The sequence below is a fragment of the Lonchura striata genome, chromosome 2 (assembly GCF_050655825.1).
Source record: "Lonchura striata isolate lonStrDom1 chromosome 2, ASM5065582v1, whole genome shotgun sequence".
In the NCBI taxonomy this organism is placed as follows: domain Eukaryota; kingdom Metazoa; phylum Chordata; class Aves; order Passeriformes; family Estrildidae; genus Lonchura; species Lonchura striata.
In genome coordinates, this window is record NC_140704.1 from 51,882,330 (window position 1) to 51,907,628 (window position 25,299).

Here is a 25,299-nt window from a genome sequence, read left to right on the forward strand (position 1 = left end):
TTTTTGGAGATCAGGAAGTGGCCAGGGGATCTGAAAGGGAAGGCTGCAGAAGCACAGCACAAATTTTTTGCTTTTGTCACTCTTGGAAGGTTACTTAGAAAGAAAGGACACGGTAAAATTTTTGTAAAGTTTAAAAATATAAAAAAATTATTTTCCATTTCTTTTGTGATTGTAAAGTAACTTAGGCTGTTATAGTGTGAGTCCCCTCTAAAAGGCTCATCAATCATGACAACCTGGCTGTATTATATCAAATTAGGAATTATAGGTGGGGGAAAAAAAGTTGTTAAAATTTTGGTGGATTTAGGAAATAAATTGCTGTGTCTGCACTGGGACAAGTAATATTTACATAGATGGGTAAAATGTAGTTCAAGATAAAGTAGTTTTCAGGAGCTGTACACAGAACTAATTTTGCAATAACTAGAGAAATATATCAAAGACTACAACTGCTGTTATACTCATCTAATATATCCATAAGATCTTGAGTTACTGCATAACTTAAGGTCACATTTATCATTTTGGTTTCTGTAAGCAGAATAAAAAATACTCAGGAATGGAAAACATGATTGTTTAGGTTCCATAAAATCTGGGTTACTTATGTAGGGTGTCATCATAAAATTCCACATTAAGAAAGATAGTTATATATAGTCCTGGAGGGATAATTCTTATGGGCTTTGTTTCTTCTCTGACTTGTGAAATTAATCAGAAAACCAAGTGGGATTTGAAAAGCACAAGTTGATCTCTCTATTTCTTCCCAAACACCTTTTTACTTTATTCTGCAAGACTTGATATTGATGGATTTGTGGGGGAAAAGGAAGGGAACTGATAAAAATCTACAGTTCTCCTGCTTCTACTTTGATGTGTAAGAGAAGAACTCGTCAGTCATTCCTCAGACTCTAGCTACAATCCCCTCAGCCAGTTTTGTTTGCTGTTAGGAAGCACATAGAGAGCTTGCCATCTTAAAGTGGCATGGCAAACCAGAATTTTGAGAAAGAGGTACTTTGAGGGACAGTAATCATATTCTGAAATTAGGTCAGGTCTTCTAATTTCACATTCTTACCAAGACCAGCTGCACATGTTTTGTTGTATTAGAAATTCATATCTGGGAGGTAGACCATGACTGGTTGAGGTCTGGAGTACTAGGTCAGTTTTCCACTGAGCACCTGAAGAGAGAAGCCCGAGGCAAGATCTGCCTCCCCTGATGATAAGGAAGCTGGTGGCTCTGTTTTGCACCTGCAGCCTCTCTGTGCTTAGTTACACAACTGAGCAAACAAAACAAACTGTATGCTGGTAGGAAAGCTAACAAGGCTTTCAGGAATTGGTATGCACAGCACTTCCAGCATGTTCAGGACCCTAGGATGCACATTCTTGTATGGGAGCCCAGTGAACTTACAAGACCTTCAAGATGCTGGGTCTTGGAGCACTGTGTTGGCCCGTAAACAGGACAAATACATAGGGAAAGATCCGAGTAATGAAAACAAACAAACTAACTAAAACCCAATAAAAAGAGTAGTTGCTTCACCTCTTCCTTCCCCAGACCTAGTCCTAGTTACAAGAGAAGATCTGCAACTCTACCTGGCATTTTGAAATGTTTTTGGTTCTTCCTGTCAGTGAGAGGGATTCCAGAGCAGTTTTCCTGGCATGGGCTCACTCCTTACCCCCTACTTGACCTCCTCTGGAATTGTTTTTAGATGATCCAGTTTCTTTAAGTCAGCACAGGGAGCGGATACCACAAACTGGACTTTACTCCTTTCCTGTGCTCTGTTTTCTAGAGGTGATGTCACCCTCTCAGTCATGCTCTCCTTCCTCAGTAGACACCACAAAGACCACAATTCCCATGAAGTGCATACATCTTATAGCCCAGCAGCACTTGGGAATGCTGTGCCTCTCACACTCATTAGACCATCAAGTGAACGCAGTCACTGTTTTCATCTGTGTTTTTTTTTGCACTGCGCTGCCAAAATTTTAGCATTTTAAACTCAAATGGAGGGTGAATGATTTGCTAGTCGTTCCTGGCTCTCTGGATAACAATTGTACCTGTTTACATTACCAGTAACATAAGACTTTGGATTCTAAAGGAAAAATACCATGGACACGTGCCAGCAAACTGTAACCTGAGAGAGTGCTGTCAAGTCCCATTTTTTGATGGAAGTCCATGTATCTGCTACCCAATTTTTTATTTGAAATAGAAAGTTTGGAAATTGAAATCTTTACCTTATCATGAAACAAGGATTATGCAGGAGGGTCTGCAATGACATGTTTCCACATGTATTCTGTCTGTATAGGAGGAGGAGGCTACTTCTGTCCTCCTCCACAGTCAGCCTTGGGCACAGAGATAGGAAATCCGTGAATTTTGTGAATCTGTGTCCTCCCCAACTTCTACCACATGCTAAAAATTCTTTTAAAACATTCTTTAAACTAAATGTGCAGCATAGCTATTTCTCTAGACAAAAGATTTTGGAGCAAGGTTGTCGACTGATATTTAATGGAATGTATGAGTATATTAATTCCCATGTTAACACTAGGACTGCTCTGAAACTTTCAAATAAGTAGCACTCTTCTTAGTTGGATTTACAGAAGTATGTAGGCCAGAGCTACTATGTTTGTAACATTCATTTGTTTTTACAGGTGCAAGGGGCCGGGTCTTGAAGGCTGTCCAAATGGGTGAGTATTTCATCTGCTACAATTAATGGCAGAGCTGGAAAGAATGTGTGTGTGTGTGTGTGTGTGTGTGTGTGTGTGTGTGTGTGTGTGTGTTTACATTTCCACACTGGACACTGCAAGGCTGGGACTAGAGTCTTCAGGTGTGTACAGGGAAGTGACAGATTAGAGCAGGCTCAGAACTATAAAAATGGCTTAAAGAACTGAGAAATATTGCTACTGGCACAATTCTTCAAAATGGTGTTCTGCCTATAATTTTTGTCAAGGTGATACCAGGGATCTGTTACTAAAGAATAAAAGGAGGGGATGGAAAAAGAAAGGATTAAGGGCAGAGAGAAATATGTTTAGGACTGATATAGTTAATTGTGTTACAGGAGACTCAGAGATGCAGAGGGTCTTTTCCAGCCCTGTGATCTGCACATCTCCAAATACTGTGTGCCCAGATGGATTCTCATTTGTCGCACTCAGACTAGATCTTGTATCACACTGTTTGGCTTCATGATGTGCTCGAGGTCATGCAACAAACAGTCTTCTCTGACTGAGAGAGAGGGATTTAGTTTCTAGCCACAACGTCATGCTATGGCAAGATAAATTCAGTCTATAAGTATTGTTAAAAAGTGACTGCATTTAATAGTAATTCCTGGGGCAACTTAAAAAAATGCTGGGAAGAATCTCTTAAGTGCGGACCAAAAAACAACCTTGGAAAACAGGTTTTTCTTCTCAACTTAAATTTGCAATTACTCAGGCACTAATAAAGAGGCAGCAATCTGTGTGTACAGTGGGAATGGGATGCAATACCTGGTTTCAGACATTTGTACTTGTAAAGAAGACAGATGATCTGACATTCACTTAGAGCATGCTCCCCCCAATAATTCCCACTGTACATATTCAGCTGCATTGCTGGTATCACAGCTGTCTGTGCCTTTCTGAGAGGCCTTCTCTCCACATGCTTCATGTCTCTGATCACACATGGGCTGCCCACAGCTGGCACACCTAGGGATGCTCACACACTTGGTGGGTTTGTTGGAAGGAGGAGAAATCCCTCACTTAAGCTATGAGGATCAGTTCCCATTGTGACTTTGGGGGAAGAATGAAGACTTGTAGTTCATGCCCAGATGGTAATTAAGCATCACTTTGAACAGATTACTGGATGAGGGACTTTAAAAATGCAGGTGCCCAAGCAATCTGACATGTCAGATAGGCTTATGTGTGTGTCCAGAGTCTGTGTTTGATCGAAACATAAGGCTCCCTGCGACATCTGTAGGGCTTCTTTAAAATCTAACACCTAAGATCCTTCTCCTCTTTCTGCACCCGCTCCTGTGCTGCAGCTCCAAGATCCCGTCTATCGCAGCCGGTGTTGTCGGAGGGCTCCTGTGCCTCGTGGTGGTGGGGCTGGGCATTGGCCTGTACCTGCGGCGGCGCCACATCGTCAGGAAGCGCACCCTGCGCCGGCTGCTGCAGGAGAGGGAGGTGAGCACTGCCTGCTCCCGGCCTCGGCTGGGCCCCTGGGTGTCCTCCGCCTCGTGCCAGAGGGTTAGAGCACCCTGCGTCTGTGCCCTGCATCCTTGTAACTCAGCAATCCCTCGGGATGAGAAACGAGGCGGTTGCCACGCTACTCAGGAAAGCAGCGGCATGCACCCAACACCTTCGCAATCTCAAATCTGATCTCTCTGCATGTAATTCATGAAATGTTTAAGGGATTTGGATGTCTCAATCCCAAGGAAAGCCATTGAGATTGTCTACTCAGAAAAAACTCCACATTCAGGTTGAGGTGCAATGTGTTTGCTGGTCCTTACTACCTTCCTGTGTAGACCTCCAGCCTCAAATCGTGTGTCCCTCCAGACAAGCCTTGAGGCTGCTCTGGCAGCTTGGCGTGCTTTTGAAAATTTTACCCCCTTGATCAGGTGCGTGCCTGATCCTGTGGAAAAACAGGAGAGGAGGGAAAGGAATTGAGGAAGTATTTGTGTCTTGTCTTTGGTTTGTTTTGAGCACAAAAAGCCCACAAAGCCTTCAAAGTGAAGGGTTCACCCTGTTGGTTATGAACAAGGTTTCTGCACTGCTTTTTTGTTCTTTGCATAGCTTTGCGTGCATTACAGCATCACCCTCTGGATACCTCATACACAGTAAAATTCCTAATCCTGGGCGGAAGCTGCTCCTGTGTGGTTAGCCCCTTCTCTTTCTCTGGTTCTAGTAAATTAGCCAAATATTTTTAACATTCTGCTAAAATCCCAATTGCAGCTTCTTTCTCTACTTGCCAGCTTTGCAGAGTCAGTTGCTAATATTCTTAAAAAAAAAAAAAAAAAAAGTAAAAGACAAGCTGGCTTGTTTTTCATTGCACTGTGAAACTATATTTTACGTACTACCGTATTCTGCAGTTGTGATAGTAGAGTTCAGTTTGTGCTCAGTTCATATTGTATCCTCTGGACTCCTCAAAATGAGGATATTTCATCACAACAGAGAGGCTGCTGGTCCTCTAAAATCAGATTGAATCTAGCTAAATATGGTTTTATTTGAAGAAAAAGCAAAAGGAAAAACACTAAGGAAAAAGCTGACTTATGCATCATAAAAGCATTAAATATATTTGGAGGGCACTACTACTGTTTGCAATAAGGTTGAGATAATATTTTGAAAAAAAATCAATAGGCAATTCAACATCCTTTTTTGTCTGAGTAAAGAATCACTTTCAGAGTTTCAATTGCTGCTTGTATAACACATGATTTGGGGGAACAACTAGTACCATGGGAATTTTGTCCTGTTAAACAAGAGCAGACATGAAAGAGTGCAGGTGATTCTTTCCCATTATTTTAAACATTTTAATAATTTATTCACAAGTTCAAAACAAAAATAATCTCCTTTAGCATCTGTGGTAATTATATTCTTTTTCATGCCATGTGTTTCAAGGCTTTGAAGTCATAGCCTCCATTTGAGAAGAGGCATTCCTTCATTCTCCTTCAAAATGGCAGTTGCCACTCTGTGCTTGATTTTTGGAGCAGAAAGCACCACTTTGAACAGATTAGTGGATGAGGGACCTAAAAATACAGGTGCAGGTATTTATTGGAGCAGGTATTTATTCCTACAAGTCAGAGCAGAGCTATCCTCCTGAAAACTCCACATAGAATCAAATGTTGATCATTTTAAAGGAAGGATTTATTTGCTTCCCCAAAGTGTTCAACTTTCCAGACCGTGTAACCATCTAACATCATCTTCTCTCTACACCAGCTTGTTGAACCACTGACACCCAGTGGGGAGGCACCAAACCAGGCTCATCTGAGAATTTTAAAGGAAACAGAATTTAAAAAGGTCAAAGTTTTAGGCTCTGGAGCTTTTGGCACTGTATATAAGGTAAGGTCATAGTTTTTCTATTCCCCTTTTCTTCCTGCTCCCTCCAGCAGAAACCACTCAAAGAAAGCAGGAACATGGAACTTTGATCATTGTGTGGATTTTTTTTTTAAACTAGATTTTATAGCATGTATCTATCCATTAAAGGGTAGAGAGATTACTCAATTGTCATTAGTTTTGTTAGAAATTGGTTAACAGGAGAAGGTTTACATAAAATGTTGCTAAAGTCATACTTTGCTGAACCTGGAGAACAAAGATCTTGACTTAAAAACTACCACAGTCAAATACACCCCACTATAAACATTAGAAGAAAAATAAACACACTCTGGTTAGTTCAGTGCAAAGCCATTTTTCTGTGTCATCTAGGATCTTATTTTGATAATTTTTAATCATTCTTTTATTAGAACTGATTCATATGTGTGAAAGTGCACACCTTCAGTTGTGTAGATTCACAAGTTATTTTTCTCTTGGTATTTGTTTATCCTCTGTGCTGCTTCATCAAGTTACACTTTTCTGTGCTACTCCTTTTATTCAGGGTATGTGTTTTAGGCTTTTTCATTAACTTTACATTCCTGTATTTCTTTATAAAGCTCTATATTCTGAATCAGGCTTCCAGCTATGATTAGGAACTTCAGGGACACAACAAGATGTGCACCTGCACTGCTGGGGATTTCAGCAGCATCTCCTCACAGTGCCACACTATTGACCTGCCTAAATGGCCTCCTGACACTTTAGATATAGAGCACTGCACCAGTGGGGCACAGACTTCCCTACCACTGCATGTGTATGACTGGATTATTTATACAGTATAGGTGCCATCTGGTTTTAATGAGAAAATGCAAGTTATTTTCATCCCATGACTTAAAAATTGGAAGTGGCAAGGTTTTGCACATGCAGTTGCTGTGATGCTCTAATTAGTTAGATTTCCATCCACAAAAAATAGCTCTTTATGCATCTCCTGGGCTATTTGCACAGGCATAGTAATGAACATGTTTTTTCAAGAAAGTATGGTAGAGATGACTGAAAAATAAGTACCACCCCATTAACAGGAATTTGGTAATACCCACAAGACACATTTGTTGCATGTTTTTGTTGTCTGTCATGTCTTTCCATTGCTCAGAATATTTAAGTCTACTCAGAAGATGTAAAATATATATGTAACTGTAAGAATTAACCTGTTAGGTATGAGACTGAATAATTCTTTGTACTTCTTTTTTGGTAGGGACTTTGGATCCCAGAAGGAGAAAAGGTTAAAATTCCTGTTGCTATTAAAGAGTTGAGAGAGGCTACATCACCAAAAGCCAACAAGGAAATACTTGATGTGAGTTTTCATGTTTATTTTCTCAAGTTGTCAGTGGTCTGTGGATTTTCTTCTCTAACAACTAGAGGGGTTTCAGGAATTTGTGTGGGAAGAAATATTTTGCATCCTAAACTCAATTGTCCATCTAGAAGTTCTGCACTTTGCAGTCTGTGAAGTGCTTTAGGTCTCTCATGAACTCAATTGAAATACAGATTTTATACTCGTGGGGTAGTACCTAAGGAGTAGTTAGGACCATACATTTACAACTAATTCTTTTATTTTTTTTAAGCTGATATTTCAGGCCTTAAGCTGTAGCTTTCATTGTCATTATGGTGGTACAGCTAAGCCAAATAACAGCAGACCTAATGATTTATGAATACTGTGGATTGTCATAAACTAGTTGCTTGATTAAATAGAATTAAATTAACTATAAACTCAGAATAAAATTTAAAAATTCCAGCTGTCTGATTTCTCTGCCATAGAATGCAAGAAATTATCTCACCTTATGAAAGAAGCTTGGGATTTTTATTTTATTGTTTGGTTATATAGCTTCAGAAAACAGGAGAAAAGGCTATGGGGCACTGATTTAGGAGTTCATAAATGGTTGAGTTTACAATGAGTGAGCCAAAGTCGTAAATACAAAGTTTTCTGAACCTGGAGTTTATGAAAATCTTAACTAGATCCAAAGCCATGGAACATACAGCACCAAGGATATATAAATTTGTGTACAAGGAAAGGAGACTGCTGAGTGAGGAGAAGTTCACTCAGAAGTTCAGTGTAACGTCAGATTTCCCATGCTGTGGTTCAGTCTTAAGCAACAAGAAGAGTATGTCTGTTTGTCTTTCTGTCCTGTCCCTATTACGTCCCAAATTGACCGGTTTGTCAGGAATCGATGTTGTTGTTAATCAAGCACACAGGTGCTTGATTCCCCCTTCAGCCGTGGGGAAAATTGTGGAACTTTTTTTTTCATTTTGGTAGGGACTGAATTTAGAAGGGTTTTTTATTTTAAGTCCAGTTTTGGCCAGTAAATGACACCTCAGGTAGGAAGGTTCATCTCAGATGGTTGAGGATCTTGACAAAAAGTCCATCCTTGTAGTGAGAAGTCTCAGGATAAACGCCTGTGAACAAACCACCACTTGTGCTACTGTCGATAATAAAGGTCACTGGATTTTTCAAATCACCCTGAATAAACAGTGTTATTCCAATACATTGCTCTGCTTCAACAGGTTGTGTGTTATGCACCATATGATTGATAGGTATATTGCAGCAGTGCAGAAGAATTGGTGGGCCATCTCCAAATCCATACAGGAAGCAACATCCATTTTGGTTTTAGTTTAGTTAGACTACAGACAAGTCTCAGCCCTTCCCCAGGTCCCTACCTATGTGGCCTTCATTCCTGCCCCTCATCTACCTGTGATCCTTCCCACTGGCATTCCCTGCATTGAGGAGCTAACAGAGATGCTGCTCAGCTGCCTGCCCTCAGTTCTGCCCCACAGTTTGCTCTTCACAGTGCTAAGGAGCATGACACAGTGTTCACAAAGGATGCTTTGGATTTAACTGCATTAAATTCCTGAAAGCATGTATCCTGGAGGAAGGGTTAGTCAACAAGCCTACAGTATTTCATCCTTCCTTCAGCAGATCAAGATCACTGGACAGGACAGTAGATTCAGGGACTATGTGTTCTTCAGTGGTATCAAAGTGCTTTCTCTTCTAAAAGAAATTTCTGTATCAAATCCCCACATTATCTTTTTCTTTGAATTAAGATGCTTAACAAAAACATCTTGCTTTTCCAGTCCTGTTAATTTTTAGATAATTTGGTTGGTGGAACTCTGTATTTCAGAACTAAATTTCAAAAAATACAAAACTAGTTAAAGAAGCCAGAGGGATGACTCCAAAAGCACTTTTCAAAACAGATTTTTGCTACACAACCAATTTTCCAAGGTCACTGGAACCTCAAAGATAATGATGTTTAATTAAAGATTATTTGTCTTACAGAATCACACTAGGTATAAAACAAGCACAGCAGCTTTAGCTCTTAAAATCCAGGCAAGCTCTGGCTGACTATTAGGGTAGGGTTAATTTAGAAGGTTGTTGTTAAATACCAAGCATACTTGGAGCAGGTCAGAGCGCACCCAAAGAGATTTCCAAGATAAACAGTTGAAACAAAGACCCACTTTAATGTCTTGGGCTACTTAGAGGGACCCACAACCACACAATAGCTCTGTTCTGCTTTCTTCAAGGAGGAGGCAGTGGCCTATTTTCCCTTGCAGTATCAAATGGAAGAGGCAGTGTCAACACTTGGATTCTCTCCGAAGGCTGTGTGGCCCAAACGCCCACCCTGCTCCTGCGGCGTCCCGGTGCTCAGCCCCCGGTCAGCCCCGCGTGGGCAGCGTGGCAGATGGGCAGCGAGAGCAGCTCCTACTCTGCAGTATTTCCCCCGACCCTGCCCTGCCAGAATGAATACAATACAGATCTGAATCCCAGCAGGAAGCAAGACATCCTTCATCATTACAACGGCTCAGTTTGGAAGCATAGGGAAATGAAGTTGTTTTGGTCTCTGCTTATGTCTGAGTATTGGATAACAAATTTCCAAGAATCTCTAACAAATGATGCCACAAATATATACAAACTGAATAGCAGATTGTGTTCCTGCTTTGTCTTTCCTTGAGCTAGCCCACACAAGCAGTGCTATCCATGGCAGAGGGCTGTTTTTCAATGGTGTGCCCACATATGCAGTAGGTTGAGGAGCTCTTACTAATTCTGGTGGAGGTCCTGTTTAACCTGTCTGCCTGGAGGCCATTTTCATTCTGAGGGCTCCAAGGATACAAAATGCAGAACTAGTACCTCAAAAGAGGCTGCATTACATCATGTTTTGCTGGCCCATTAAGCAACAACACAGAGGCCAGAAAGTATTGCTTAAGAAGTGGGGTTGCTTATTTCTTGAACGTCATTACCTTAATAACTTTGCTTAATAATAGTTCTTACCAGCTGTGGAGCTATGTGACACCTGTGGAATGTTTGCTAGATGATGACTAAAGTACTATTTTTTTAAGCTTTTAGAAAGAGCAGATTTGCTCTTTCCCTTGTGCTATCCGTGTCTTCACTATGATTTTAGACTTTGGGGGACTGCTAGCCTGAATTGCCAAGAGGTGATTAGTTAGGTGTTACTCCAGATGCTGAATCAAGATGCTGACCTGCTCACTGAATGGAAAAGTTCCCATTCATTTCCCCTTGTGTTGCTTTTCAATCAAACAACTTTTAAAATATCTAAAAGTGACATGCTGAAAATCAGACAAAAAGTTAATTCAAGAAACCAAGCAACTGCAGCTCTAATTTTTTTCCCCTGGAATCCATTCTTTGAGCTGGTACTTGACCATGGATTTGAGTATAAATACAGATCTCAAATTTCAATCTATAAGTAGTTCTTGCACACAAAACCATGAGATCAGGAATTTTTACCCCATGGCCATATTAAATAATGTATTTGAACCAGCCTCTGAGGGGGTCTTTCCCTTCCCACAGAAGAACAAAAGAAGAGGAGGTATCTTGGGTGTTGTAGATAGGTACCTAAAGCTGCACAGGGTGTACTCGTATTTGAAAAAAACAGTTTTTCACATATTTATGAAACTAAACCCCAAAATTCCAGTTGACTAAAAGGTCTGTGATCCTTGGGTTCCCACATTCCAAGTACCTTCCTAGTATAATTTACATTGCTATATGAGTCTTAAACAGCTTTCCCAATTGAGGCAGTATTTTCACCGTTATTACATAAAAACAAGTATTCAGGCTTCTAAAGCTGTGAACTGATCATTAATCTATTTGGTTTGACATTGAATGAAGAACAACATGGTCAAGAGGAACATGGTCTCTTAAAGAATGAGACTTTCAGTCACATTCTAGATGACAACTTTGACTTTCTGGGTTAGAACCAACCTTGACAGGGGAGCAGAATTCTCAAAAATACTGATTTCCAAACATTTTCATTAAAACATCTGTGGGGAAAAAAAGCCAGATGACACACATAAAATGTGTTGCCCTTGCAATTAGGTGCTCAAAATTATGACATCCCATCAGCTTCCAGTTGATGTTCAATTTATTAATTCCTCCTTGTCTGTAAGTTTTATTCTCCCAGGACTGTGTCCAATTTATTCTCCCAAACATTGTGTCCAATGTTTGCTTGGTGTACAGTAGTGAGACTGGCTTTTCTGTGGCATCTCAGTGCTGATTTGATGTTCAAAATCTGGACATTCCACTGAATGGAAAATAGTCAATCCACAGAGTGGGAAATACGTGTATTTTGTATGTAATATGAGACACAGTGTTTGCATATAGTATTTTAGCAACTTCTTGGATGACCAACTTATTTTAAACTGCTTCCAAATATTTGTGTCATGCCAAAAGGAGTGTTTCACATTTCTTTTTTTGCTTTTCTTCTCAGGAAGCTTATGTGATGGCTAGTGTTGACAATCCTCATGTGTGTCGCTTGTTGGGAATCTGCCTCACTTCAACTGTTCAGCTCATCACACAGCTGATGCCTTTTGGCTGCCTCCTGGATTACATCCGAGAGCACAAGGACAACATCGGCTCTCAGTATCTCCTCAACTGGTGTGTGCAGATTGCAAAGGTGAGCAGACCAAAACTCCAGATCATTTAAAACTCAGAAATCTGACAGCATGTAACTACCTGTCTGCAAATCTTTGTTTCACCACCTGGATCCTAGGCAGTAGCAGTTACCTTTTCTTGAACAATTTTCTATTTTCATGCTGATAAGCAAACACTAACTATTCTTCAAAATGCTTCTAGGCAGCTTAAAAAACCTAGACATTTATGTCCAAACCAAGCACCTGGTATTGAATGGATAATGCTATGCAAATGTGATGCAGCACAGGCAGTAGGGAAGGCAATAGAAGAATTTGTCAATTTCCATAACAGAATGCTGCTTCCATCAGTGGATTTCTTCGGGCTATGTCACAGGACAGTGATGTTGAATACATCTTCTTGTGTGCCTAGGAGAGTTTAATGCTGAAATCTCCAAGGCCAGGGATCAGAGCTGCTGACTACTGAATATCAGCTCCATCTTTGCTCAGGCTGGCTTTCACCAAAAGGCATTCAGGCACCCCGGAGCTATTCTGTAATTCATAGGTGCTGAGCTGGGATCTGTAAGCTAACTGCAGTGGCCATAAAAGACTCATTATCACACCTGGTACTGTTTGCCAAAGAGCAGCAAAAGAACTGCAATACAGCCTCTAGTCCTTAGCAGCAATATGCTGTGTTTGGATGGTGGTTAGCTATTTGCAAGCTAGGAAGAACAATGCAAAACAGGCAAAAAAATAAGTGCAATTTGTTGGAGATTCGTCATATGAGATGGCAGTGTCCACACAGCATGGTTGCTTTAATGCTTTTTATTTCAGGAATGCCTGTCTGCAGGAAAACCACATACTTAAAAACTTATCGGTCCCTTGAGGCCTTGTGTACATGCCAGGCTTGCCCAGCTGTGGTTTGCTTTCAGGAAACATGCTGAGGACCTCAGAAATGTATCCACCAAATGTCTATAGAGCACATTTTTCATCTCAGTGTACTTTTTTTACATTGTGCTCCATAACAAGTGAAATCTAATTTATGTGTCCACCTGGGATGTGAGTTGCTTTTTTTTTTGTGACTATTTTGCTTTCTTGTTTAAAATCAATTACTTCTCTGTCATGGTTTCAGTCTCTTTGGACGATGAACTGGTGGCTATATTTCCCTCCTCCTCCTTCTTCTCCTTGTTAATTTTTAAGGTGACAAAATGTATCCCCAAATGGGTCCTTGGGGCATTGCTTGCCTGAAAGGTTGCCATTCACAATTGTTTGCTTTCCTTTGATTTTTTCATGGCGGTTCAACAATTGCCCATAGCAACTTCTACCCTCGCCAGTGATGCCTGACCTTCAACTTATTCCTTTGTGCTGCTCCACACTGAAGGTTTCCTCAAAGCACTCATCAATCTTATGTACAGCTTTTTCCCACTGATGTGTCTAGTGTTACTACTCTGATAAAGTTATGCCAGATTTTTGAACATTCTCTGACTCTTTAAAAATTTACTTATGAGTGGAAAAAAAATGAAACAAATACATGTCTGGTAACTAACCAGCAGGAGACAAGTTCCCTGGGAAGCTTATTTTTGTTACTGTTTTCACAGCTTTAAAATAGGTTTTCTTTGCATCTTTTATAAACATTATCTTTTCCTGAGGTATGGAGTCCTCTCTTCCAGGCAAGATGTTAAGACAGCATAAACGGTCCATGTGCAGAAACATTGTGAAGGAACTCTTTGAACACAAAGGTCTTATGCTTAGTGATGAAAAATGGATTAAACTCCAGGCCTGCACACAATTAAAGATTTGCTGAACTTTCTAAACTGGCAGTTCAACATTTTCAGTATATGGTTATGCACGTGCATGAGTCTTTAGCCTTCAGCGCCCTAAACAGCTTAGTGTGACACTGATATTCTCCCTTTCAGTAGGTCTGAGTCTTATTAGCCTCTGCAGCAAGTCTATTTTAGCAGGACATTTTTTTGTCCTACTGGGGCTAGATTATGAAATTTATTTTTTTTAAGATAGTCTGTTTTCTGTCAGCAGCTTAGAAGTTTTTGTTCCAAGAGCTCTTCTTGCTAAAGATCTATTTGTGTGATTCAGTGCACGCTCGTAGTGGCACTGCGCCAGTTTGTTTGGGTGGTTTGTTTTGGCAACATTAGCAGTGCATGGGTGAAGTTCTGCTGAGGGACTTGGAAGGAGGATTCGATGGTGGTCCAGCTTAGAAGTGGGCTTAGGAAGCGGGTGGAGGATAGAAGGCAATTATTCCCTCCAGTCCTCTGCCATCACATCAACATGATCATTTTGGTGCTTCATAAGTTAAAAGTAATTTTTTATCAATTCTCTTCCTAAAAATACAAGTGCATAAACCACCACCAGCAGAAATGCATGGAATGGGAATAATAGTGGGTTTTGGAAAAGATATTGCAGGAAACTTGGAAATCATTAACTTTTTGTTTCTATATAACAAAAGACTGGTGTTGAGGGAAAGGGGAGTAATCTCTGTGGTCAGAAATGCAGCTGTTAAATTTATGCTTTAGAAGTCAAATCAGCACAATTACTTATATTCTTCCTTGAGAGATAGTCGTACCAAAAAACCACATATGCTATGGCAAAACCAGCCTAGTCATGGGAGGCAGTAAAACTGAAAGAACTTGCCTTTTTCAAAGAAGACTGGAAAATGGATGCAACTCTGAGTTCAGACTTAAAATGAATTATTTTGGTTTTCCCCCATTTTTACCTTCACAGTGGACTGCTTCATTGTTAGCAGGGAGAAGGCAGAGTACACTGCCTGTCATAAAACACAGTTTGAGCAACTTTGAGTAATTGTCTAAATACTCTCTGTAGGGTTGGAGTGTGTACGTAATGGTAGGGGATAGTTAAACTCTGTACTGTGCTGTCCTGAACTCATTGGGTTTGCACAAATGCAGCCAAAAGAAGGCCTCGTGCCTTTATTTGTAAGTTCCATCCTGATTTTGTATTTCTTGAACTAAGTCCCAAAGGATCCAGATGCCCTGCTACTATCTACTCTACCCACTACTGTGTCTTTTTCCTTCATCACTCCACCAGTGCCTGGACCCATAAGAAGCCTCCTGGAGAGTAATAGTAAAAATCAATAATATTACAATAGTAACACTCATCCTCACCCTGCAGTAAACATCATGTAAATAGAGAGTGCAGGTGGGATAACTTACCACGAATTTATGGTGGTGTCTGTAGTTACCACAAAGCAGGAGATTTGGTGACTTGTCTGTCCGAGCTCCAAGTGCACGAGACCTGACCAGCATTGTGTTACATTGCAGGGAATGAACTATCTGGAGGAACGGCGCCTGGTGCACCGTGACCTTGCTGCCAGGAACGTCCTTGTTAAGACTCCTCAGCATGTGAAAATCACGGACTTTGGGCTGGCAAAGCTGCTTGGTGCAGACGAGAAGGAGTATCATGCTGAGGGAGGCAAGGTAAAGCACACTGCAGAATGAACTACTGCGCATCTGCTGGTGTCTGTGCTTGCACACAAGCCTCAAACAAAGGGAGGGAAAAAGAGAGTGTTTTTCCAAGCTCTCAGCTGCCATCTCAGCGTGCTGCCTTTGAAGCCTGTGGAAGTCCTCTGAAATCAGCCAAAGCAGCATTAGGCCAGTGGGGCTGCAGAGGGAGCAGAGGTAGCAGAGCAGCAAATGCTTTTGAAATTCCCACCCAGAATGTCTGGGAAAATTCATCAGTGTAGCCAACACCAATAAGACTGTGCAGTTTATAAAGAGAAAGGGAATGTTGTATATTTATAGCAGAAGAAAGACCTGTCAGACTTGGTTCAACATGCTTTTGTGCTGTACTGCGTGCTGATGGAGAGAATGTGTCCTGCTGAGAAATTAAAGAGAAGCTGCTTGCAAATATTGCAGAGGCCATAAATAGAAACCATATGAGTGTAAATCAGTCATGTGGCCTAGGACTGGATTTGTGTCCTGTTTCGATAGATGGCTAAAAAGTAGTTATTTGACTGTTAAAAACATTGTAAAACTGTTTAGTAAGAGATATTTCTGATACACCTAGTATTCCATATGTTTCCAGGTTCTTCATAATCTATGAAAATAATATAGGGGAACTTACAAGTTTCCTGTTCTACTATTCAGATAGTTCTGTTCACTGTTTTTGGGTTTTTTCCTTCTGCAGCCAAACTATTGATTTACACACCACCTGGTGGTAAATATCCCTGGTAAATTTTGCGTCAGCTTCTTAAGGATTCTTTGTGAATTTTCCTAGGTTCCTATTAAATGGATGGCATTGGAGTCAATTTTACATCGGATTTACACTCATCAAAGTGATGTCTGGAGTTATGGTGAGTTTAAAAGCAGTTACAATTATGGCAGATGTGTTGGAAAATTTCACAATTTGCTGGTGACTCTATACTGGCCTTTTTACTTTGTATTGTGAGAAGAACAAGAGATCAACTATATAAACACAGTGCCCAAATCACCTATTAAGCAAGGTAAAATCCCCAGGAAACTGCATGTGAGTGGAGAGTAAGATGTTTCACAGAATATGCTTTGGGTAATGAGCCCTCCCCTGAAAGGAGCCACAGGTAGGAGACTCTGAATTTGCTGAAGTTCTGTTAAAGTATTTCTTCATCAGCTTCACATGAAATATAATGGAGTTGGCAATAGAGATGAATAACTGGAGGACTTAAAATCACTGGCCAGATTATCAGTTGGTGTCAATCAGTGTAACTGCTGAAGCCAAAAATGCTTATGCTATCCTGGTACTGAGAGGACGATGCTAGAAAGGAAGCAGTGTGATAACCTCCTTGGAGAATTTATTTTGTATTTGGTATCATTTATAAAGCTAGCTTGAAAGAAAGGAGCAGAAAGGAGACTTTTCAAAGCAACCTATTGCAAAATTTCCCCCCCATGGGCTCTTATATTCTTGGCAAATATTTAATGCAGATGGTCAGATCCTATGTCCTTTTTGAAACAGTACAGCCTCTGGTCTTCTTAATCCATTCACGTATCTTGGCATCCAAAATCTTGTTTTGTATCCTAAGCTACTGGACAATCACAACAGCTACATCACAAGAGTCCATGGTATGTCAGCAAATGACACTTACGCAGCTGGTTTATGTGTCTTTCAAAAACTGCTTTTGCTCGTCTCCCGAGAGATTGTTTTAAAACAAAAAGAGAACTTCCATTTTTAAAACCGCTTGCTGTGTTGGAGTTGAAAGACAGTAACCTGCATTTCCTTTCTGTGGGGCCAGGAAGTTTGTAGAATGTTTAACACTAATATATTAGCTGAGATTAAAAAAAAAAAAAAAAAAAAAAAAAGGAAGAAAGCAAAACCTTAAATGGAAGCAGGATGATTTCAAAGTGTTATATTAATCTCTCCATAAAGTCATGGCAGAAAATGGTTTCTGCAGTTGGAGTTCTGGCAAAACAGTGTGTCCAGGGGACCCCTCTCTGCTCGCCACCTCTCCACACCCAGGCCAAGCAGTCCAGCTCCAGGCAGTCTCTTTCATGATCTTCTCTTCCCACCCTGCAGGTGTGACAGTTTGGGAGCTGATGACATTTGGCTCCAAGCCGTATGAAGGGATTCCTGCCAGTGAGATCTCCTCTGTCCTGGAGAAGGGCGAGCGTTTGCCACAGCCCCCCATCTGTACCATCGACGTGTACATGATCATGGTCAAATGTGAGTTCACACCTGGGGTTGTGGCTGCTCATCTTAGTTTAATAAGTAACTCAGTTGCATTTTGTGCTGTGTTCCTGGTAATGGCACAGAAACAGGGTTGTGTGAAAAGGGTGGTGATACCAGAGTATGTTCCCACACCTGGAGCTTCACCTAGGAGCACAGGATGCGGCTTTGTGAGTCGCTCATTCAACCAGCTAATGCTTTTTTCACCATTCACATCACTGACAGATATTGTAAATTATTTTAAACTGATATGGTCAGCTAATGCTTTTTTCACCATTCACATCACTGACTGATATTGTCAATTATTTTAAACTGATATGGTCAGGCACTATAAATTAGCATGACACCAACCACTTTTCCTGATACTCTGCTTTTGTATGTCTGGAAATAAAATCAACACTGCCTTCTCCTCCAAGCTCCCCCTCAGTTCAGTAATGTGCCTCCCACTGCAAGCACACAGGTGGATTATTACTAAAGGACTGTCGTGAGTGCAGGCACAATCAAAATGTTAGCTACATATGAGGATTCAGAGTTCCTTTTCAAATTTCTTCCTCATTTTTGGCTGGTCCCTTTTTGACATGCAGCTGTTGCAGTATAGTAGCTCAAGAGCAGAGGGTTTCTGAAGCACTTTTTGGCTGGTTTAGGGCATGTCAAAGGGCTTCTGAACCTCAAACCCCCTTTCCATCTATATAATCTACTAAATGTCAGATTACTACCTGGCTTCCTGCACATCTCTAGACCATGACTGCCACATCCCTGCTCACTGCCATGAGGATATGATAAGCAGCCCACTAGGTGGCATTTAAGACCTTCTCACTGGAGCAACATGTACCTGTTCCTGAAACAGGAGCCACGCTACCATGAACACTCCATAGTGCAGCACTTCTGGGGAATCCTAGAGTACCCACATATTGCTGTGATGGGACAAGCATCACACAAGGCAAGCCTGATCCTGTGCTCAGCAGGGCAACAGGAACTGCATCCAAAGTGTGCACCTAGCCTGGGAGGTGTCCAGACCCCAAAGCAATGTCCTAGAAACTCCTCAGCAATTCTGAACCCTACTGACACCTCAGCCCCTATCTTTCCTTAGGGTCAGTCCAGATGTAGAAAGGAGGCATTTTGCCAGGCACCTAATCTGGTACCTGTTGCTTGTAAAACAGAGCCAATGGAGTGTCCCCATCCTTTCCATGCCCTTACACTGAATTTAAATGCAAGAGCATGAGGATCTAGGGGCTGAGCCTTCCTCCTGGCACAGGATTCAGTTGCACATCTTTTGCTGCTCTGGTCACCTCATGTTTGCAGGCTACAGTGCAGACCCTATTGAAGCTGTGCCATTTTATCTAAACAAATTCAGGATTCCCAGTCACCTCTTTTGTAATCAAAAGGTATAATCTGAAATGTTCAAAGTTATTGCAAAATAACTACTAATTTTTTTATTTAAAATCTAGCATTTAAATACAGGCAACTTAGAGATAAAGTCAGAAACAGTAGATTCTACTCCTGCAAGGACAGCAAATTCCCAAACACTCCATTTTGTCTAATAGCAAGAAGCATTTCTTTTTGAATTAGTGAGGAAGAATATTTCTAACATGGTAAAAAGTCACTGGAAATGATGAGATTTTGTCTAATGTGGATGTTTTTGTCTAATGCAGATTTCAGAAGGCATATTACCACTTCATTTTCCCATTAATATAGATAGGCTGTTTCTTCTGCGTTTCTCTAGATATACTAAGCTTGACCTTTATTATTTTTAATTTTAAACACATGAGTCTCTAGATCAGCTCATCCGTTAGCTGATTACAGAAAATGTGGTTTCCTAACTAATATCACATGTAAAACCTCCAGTATCTATATTTGAAATCTCTTCTAGCATTGACCCAAACTAAGCTGTAAGGACTTACTTCTGTTGAAGTCAGTTTACTAATTAAATACGGCTTAGTTGCAATAATCTTTCAATATGTCTCCAGTGAGGATGTTTTGAATTTTAGAAGACATCTGGTACAGAGGGAGGCTTCTGCAGTAGGCTTCCCAGGACTTCATGAAGCAATCCAGTGACTGTCAGTCAATCCTGGTACCTCTGTAGGCACCCACTGGTGTTAGTTTGCTTCCTCTCCTTCAAGAGCTTTTTTCAAAGCAAACTAATTTGGATTATCCCTCAGGTGGAACCTGCCTCCCCATGTAGAGATAGGCCAGCAGGACAGGAGACAGACTCAGCCTGAAGCTTTTCCAGCGTGGAGTTTTATTTCTGTCTTCCCAAAACTGCCAAGATCAGCATTTTCAATGGTGAAATTCACACCTGTGGCTGGTGAATTCACTTTTTATGGTGGTCCCTTAGGGGTAGCTCCTTTCTTTGTTCCACACATGGCATTGCTTTTTTGCTGTTAGATTTTATTTTAAACTCTGTGCTTGATCACCAAGACAATTTTGTTTGTGCATTGCTTTTCCTGCAGGCTGGATGATCGATGCAGACAGCCGTCCCAAGTTTCGTGAGCTGATAGCTGAATTCTCAAAAATGGCCCGTGACCCTCCACGCTATCTTGTTATACAGGTACTAACCACAGTGGTGGGAAGCTCACTGATGGGAATTTCATCTGAGGACAAAAGTAACTAGTAATGCATATGAGAACATATGATATGGATAACTGAAAGCCAGATCTATTGTTGCTTTCCAGGTTTTAACTCGTTCAGCTGGAGCCACAAAGTGCCAAGACTGGTCACTGTTTTCTTAGTACTGGTCTCCTAGACTGGTCTCAGTCTAGGACCAGAAATGGTCCATGAGAGGAGAACAGAGTTTGATCCTCTCCAAAGTGCAGTTTTTTTTTACAGCAGCATAGACTGAGATTGCAGGCCTAAGTTCTCTTAAACTCTAGGTAAATTTGGTTAAACACACAGATCTCTGACTGGGACATTTACTTAAACATTAGACTTGCCTTGTGAGTCCCTTCCAACTCAGAATAGTCCCTGAATCTGTGAATCAAGATTTTGCATCTTGTGCCTCTTGTTAAATTACTTTGTCTCAGAGAGAAGGGAAGAATGAGGGCTTGAAAGGAGTCTGCAAGTCTTGTCTCATGCTGACTTTTTCAACAGGGAGATGATAGGATGCACCTGCCCAGCCCTACGGACTCCAAGTTTTATCGCACTCTGATGGAGGAGGAGGACATGGAGGATATAGTGGATGCAGATGAGTACCTCGTGCCACACCAGGGCTTTTTCAACAGCCCTTCAACGTCTCGCACTCCTCTCTTGAGTTCATTGGTATGAAAATTTTCCACTGTGGAAACATGGCATGAAATTTTAAGAGTGAGCTGTTTCTCATAATGTCTGTATTTTCTTTCTCTGTCTTTTAAGAGTGCTACCAGCAACAACTCTGCTACAACCTGCATTGACAGGAACGGGGTAAGTAGAATGACCTATAATAAAGAAGCAACTCCTCCTATGTGGATCAGCTTCTACATATCAGTCCCTTTAATATTGTTTTCTGTATTTTCATCCTAGCAGGGGCATCCTGTGCGGGAAGACAGCTTTGTCCAGAGGTATAGCTCAGACCCAACAGGCGCTTTCTTGGAGGACAGCTTAGATGACAGCTTCCTACCAGCCCCAGGTGAGTACCTCTCCTGGTTTTCCATCCCATGTCCACTCATTCACAAGCCCATTGCTTGCAAATATAATAATTTTCCTTCCTTTTCTGTAGAAATGAAGCATTCAAATGCTTTCTACCCTTTTGGCTCAGTAAATGGGAGTGGAAAAGTGTTCACATACCATTTTCCTAGCCTTTATCTGTCTGCTTCTAACTATTCCTTATGTTAGCCATGTGTGCTATCTAGGCAGGGAGTTTGTGTGTGTGGTTATATTTTTAAAGCTTGGGAAGTAGTCTCTAAAACTCTGGGTTCATTTTTTTTACCATTTCAACAATATAGAGATTTATGACTGTTTCATTGCTTTCAGGACTTAATCCACAGAAACCAGTTCATGGTTTCACGTGGATTTACAGTGTAGGCAGCCAGAGAGAGAGCCAGCGAGCACTAAGGGAGATGGGGCTGGATAATGCAGTGATGATGCTTCGTGTCCTTAAAAAATCCCAACCAACCATTCCAAGAATATGCCATAGCTAAAAAGGGTAAAAGGCCCTGCAAGGAATGTGGATTCACTGTTACTGCCAGTCCTGTATTTTCTAGGCATTTTCCTCATCTCTAAACATTTTTTCCAGGGAAACAGCTTCTGGCAGCTAACCTCCTAAACTGCCATTTCAGAACACTATCTGGGACACAGCCACCCACACACCACTAAAATCAGCAGTAGCTATCTCACTGTCTCATGGTCCAAGCCATCTTTCTGCTGGTTGGCAAACAAAATTCTTGAAGGTGAACCTCAGGGCAGCATGTTTGATGCCCCAGAGTGGCAGTCTCTGCCTTTGGCTCTTTTCCACTCTGGGAAATTCTGCGACATGCATCTGGGTTGAAACTAAATGTCAAGTGACACAAATGTCTGCATTAATTTTATATCTTCCTTTTCATTCCTTCTCATTTTATTTTTCTTTTTATTCTAGAGTATGTAAACCAATTGGTGCCCAACAAAACATCTGCCTCAGCAGTCCAGAATCCTATCTACAACTTCTCTCACACAGCAAACTCAAAGGTCTCCACAGATTCCAGCTACCAGAATTCACACAGCACAGCTGTGGACAACCCTGAGTATCTCAACACCAACCAGTCTCCTCTGGCCAAGACAGTCTTTGAGAGTTCTCCCTACTGGATCCAGGCGGGCAACCACCAAATAAACCTGGACAATCCTGACTACCAGCAGGACTTCTTACCGAAGGAAACCAAATCTAATGGTCTCTTGAAAGTTCCTGCAGCAGAAAACCCAGAGTACTTGAGGGTAGCAGCACCAAAAAGTGAATATATTGAAGCCTCAGCATGACCATAGAGAATTTCTTCTTGCAGCAAGGCAAGCTGGATAAATGAACTGTTGACTGCTGCAAGAGTGGACTCTGGCTCAGAGCAAATGGCAACCACAATGCATCAAAAAGCACCTCTGCTTTTCAGCATGGGGTTTTGAAACTGCAAAGCCTGTCTGATGGTAGTTTGGGTCTTTCCTTGCCCATTTCTATGTAATAACTGAGGCCCATAGCCTGCACTCAGATGCATGTAGGGATGGAGCAGGATCTTCCTGGACTGAAGAAATATGGATGCATTCCTTTCATTTTCAAATGGTAGCATGGTAAAAAGCCACTCTGGGATGAACTCGAGAACTGTACACATTGTACAGTCAAATTACTTTCTACATTCTGTATTTTTATAAATGTTTCTAACAGAAATTTTGGATCTTTTACAAGATCAGATGCTTGTACTGCTCATCTGCTAAGTGTTGCTCAGATCACCAGCAGGGAAAAGAATTATGTTCCAAATATCCTGGAACTGAAATTGTTATTCCAAACCACCAGATTTTTACAAATTGGCCCCATATACTGCCTTTTGGCCCAAAGGTGAGAAGTACATCTGAGGGACGTATGGGTGATTCTGCCCAGGGCAGTATGGAGTGGATTGCTCTGGGGAAAACTAGCACAAGGAGCAAAATGGCACAATGCATCACCTGCTGACCACTATTGCTATAAACTGACAAGAGGAACTCCTCCAAGTCACCTATACATGATTATAAAGTGCTCGCCAGTCTGTTTTCTGATGGTCAAACCCAAGACTTTTTTTTGTTCTGATCCCTTACACAGCTGTCAAGTTGTCAAAATGCCTTTTTTTCTTCAACAAAACTGTTAAAGATGTTGCTGTAACTGAAAAATGAAATGTCAGATAATGTTTAACAGACTTCAATTAAATGTCAAGGAAATGCAAATAGTGGCAAATTGGAGCATTCACGAGACAGACTGGAAGAATTACACTAAATTAAACTTGACTAAGGCAAGAAACACAGGTAGCTCTGGCCAAACAGCTTTATTTCCCATTTTAAAGGGACTCAAAGCAGAAATAATTTTCCTTTATACATTTCAAGGCAAAATATTACCAGTTGTTGTCCCATGCTGGGGTAGAGGCTGGGGCTGGTTGCATGGCCCTTTGGGGTTACTATTTTGGCAATGCAGGAGAAGCAGTGAGAATGAATTAAGGAAAGAAAGAATAATTTAGAGTGATGGAAAATACTATCTCCCTTTTCTGAATCACAGGGTTACCTACTGCTTCTTTGAAATATGCAGCATCATCTTCTGGCTATTAGTGTGGTATAGGCAGGCAAGGCAAGGCTAAGATTTTGGCTTGATGGTATAAATCAATCACAGAAGTAAAAGCAGCTACTCTTTTCAGTGACCCATAAAATTATTTCATCACTAAAATTTCTTATGAATGTAGGAGGAATAAAGTACTAAAGTGTGAACTTAGTCAATCCTTTAGATGCATCCCACCAGCACCTTGGCAATGCTATTTTAATCAAATCACTAGATCAGAAAGCAAATTCTCATTTGGGGACAAAGGCCCTTAACTAGTTGAATGTTGGCAACTTGCTTGAGGGTAGCATAAGCAGCTGACTTGGAGAGGATCTGTAGTCTATATTAAGTAGCAAGAAACAGTCAAATTCATGCTGCTGCTGTGTTTAGAATACATCGTTATGTGTTTCAGTTTAGGTATTGCATCTGAAGTCCAAGATCAAGCAGTAAATCCTTAGAGCACTTCTTTTTCTGTTACTGAGGAAAGGAGACCTTCAGTCATGTGAAATGAGTCCTTTTTTAAGTAACATGCATTAGCAGTTTGTATGTGTACAGCTCATGGGTCCCACTACAGTACAGGGTGAAGAGGCATGTTGGGTCAGAATCCAGAGATTGTTCTGTTTGGTAGATGTGTCTCATCATGACCAAGTCCCAGAAACAGCAGAGTGGAAGATGCAGTGTTTGATTTGGATTACCAATTGCTTGTATTTAAAACAGTAACCAAAATTCAGTTCCCACATCCAATTAGCAGCAGATTTCTCCTTGCATTCCTGAGAGCAGATTTGTTGTGTTGCTCTCACAAATGTGCAACATGTGCACACAGGCAGTGTTGCTTTTCCCCACCCACCACCCTGGCAGAAATGTACATAAAACTAAAAAAAGATCTCAACAGAATTCACAGATAATTTTTCAATTTGCTGGAGATGTTATGTCTCCAAGCAGAACACTAGAAAATCACATAGTGCATATTCTCCCACAGAATCTTTCAAAAACTAATGCACAAAGGAATTTACTGGTTTTAATCTGTTTAATCTGTTAGCTAAAACAAGAAAGCCACTGAGAAATAGCATTGTGTATCACCAGCATTATGCAGCATGAATAGACGTTAACACTTGCCCTTTTAAAGCAATTCAGGAGGGATTCAATAGCAATTCATTGCTAGAAACAAGAACATTTATCTAAAAATTAAGCAATCTAAGATTGAAAGAACATCTCTCTTTGAATGTGATGTTTTTGATGAAAAAAGTAAGAAAGAGGAAGTAGGACCACAAACTCTTGATACGAATGTAGACTCCAGATTGGCGGAATCAACTATATATTGTGAAGTATTTCTGATAAATGGCATCTGTAAGCCATGATCTGTAAATTGGCAGCTCAGTAATGATTCAAAAGCCAGCAAAAAATAAAACCTAGGTAGTGCCTTCAGGGGCACAGATACAGTGGCACTGGGAGCAGATGGGACTGTGCAGTAAATGGCTGTGGCTGGAAGCACAGGTTCTATGCAGGGTGATGCTCACAGGTAAAAGACAATAAAAAAAAAAACCCAAAACACA

At 40.9% G+C, this 25,299-nt stretch overlaps 1 protein-coding gene across 2 annotated transcripts in view; it reads left to right on the plus strand.

Moving 5' to 3' along the window:
• EGFR (epidermal growth factor receptor) overlaps window positions 1-23,385 on the plus strand; it is a 150,676-nt gene extending 127,291 nt beyond the window's left edge. For both annotated transcript variants that reach the window (XM_021531480.3, XM_021531482.3), the window contains exons 16-28: window positions 2,626-2,661; window positions 3,987-4,128; window positions 5,878-6,000; window positions 7,220-7,318; window positions 11,736-11,921; window positions 15,165-15,320; window positions 16,120-16,195; window positions 17,389-17,535; window positions 19,989-20,086; window positions 20,626-20,793; window positions 20,887-20,934; window positions 21,034-21,139; window positions 22,085-23,385. In XM_021531480.3, the coding sequence (XP_021387155.2) occupies window positions 2,626-2,661; window positions 3,987-4,128; window positions 5,878-6,000; window positions 7,220-7,318; window positions 11,736-11,921; window positions 15,165-15,320; window positions 16,120-16,195; window positions 17,389-17,535; window positions 19,989-20,086; window positions 20,626-20,793; window positions 20,887-20,934; window positions 21,034-21,139; window positions 22,085-22,458 (1,759 nt within the window). In that variant the 3' untranslated portion in view covers window positions 22,459-23,385. The remainder of the gene's footprint in view (window positions 1-2,625; window positions 2,662-3,986; window positions 4,129-5,877; window positions 6,001-7,219; window positions 7,319-11,735; window positions 11,922-15,164; window positions 15,321-16,119; window positions 16,196-17,388; window positions 17,536-19,988; window positions 20,087-20,625; window positions 20,794-20,886; window positions 20,935-21,033; window positions 21,140-22,084) is intronic.
• Window positions 23,386-25,299: the final 1,914 nt, after the last annotated feature.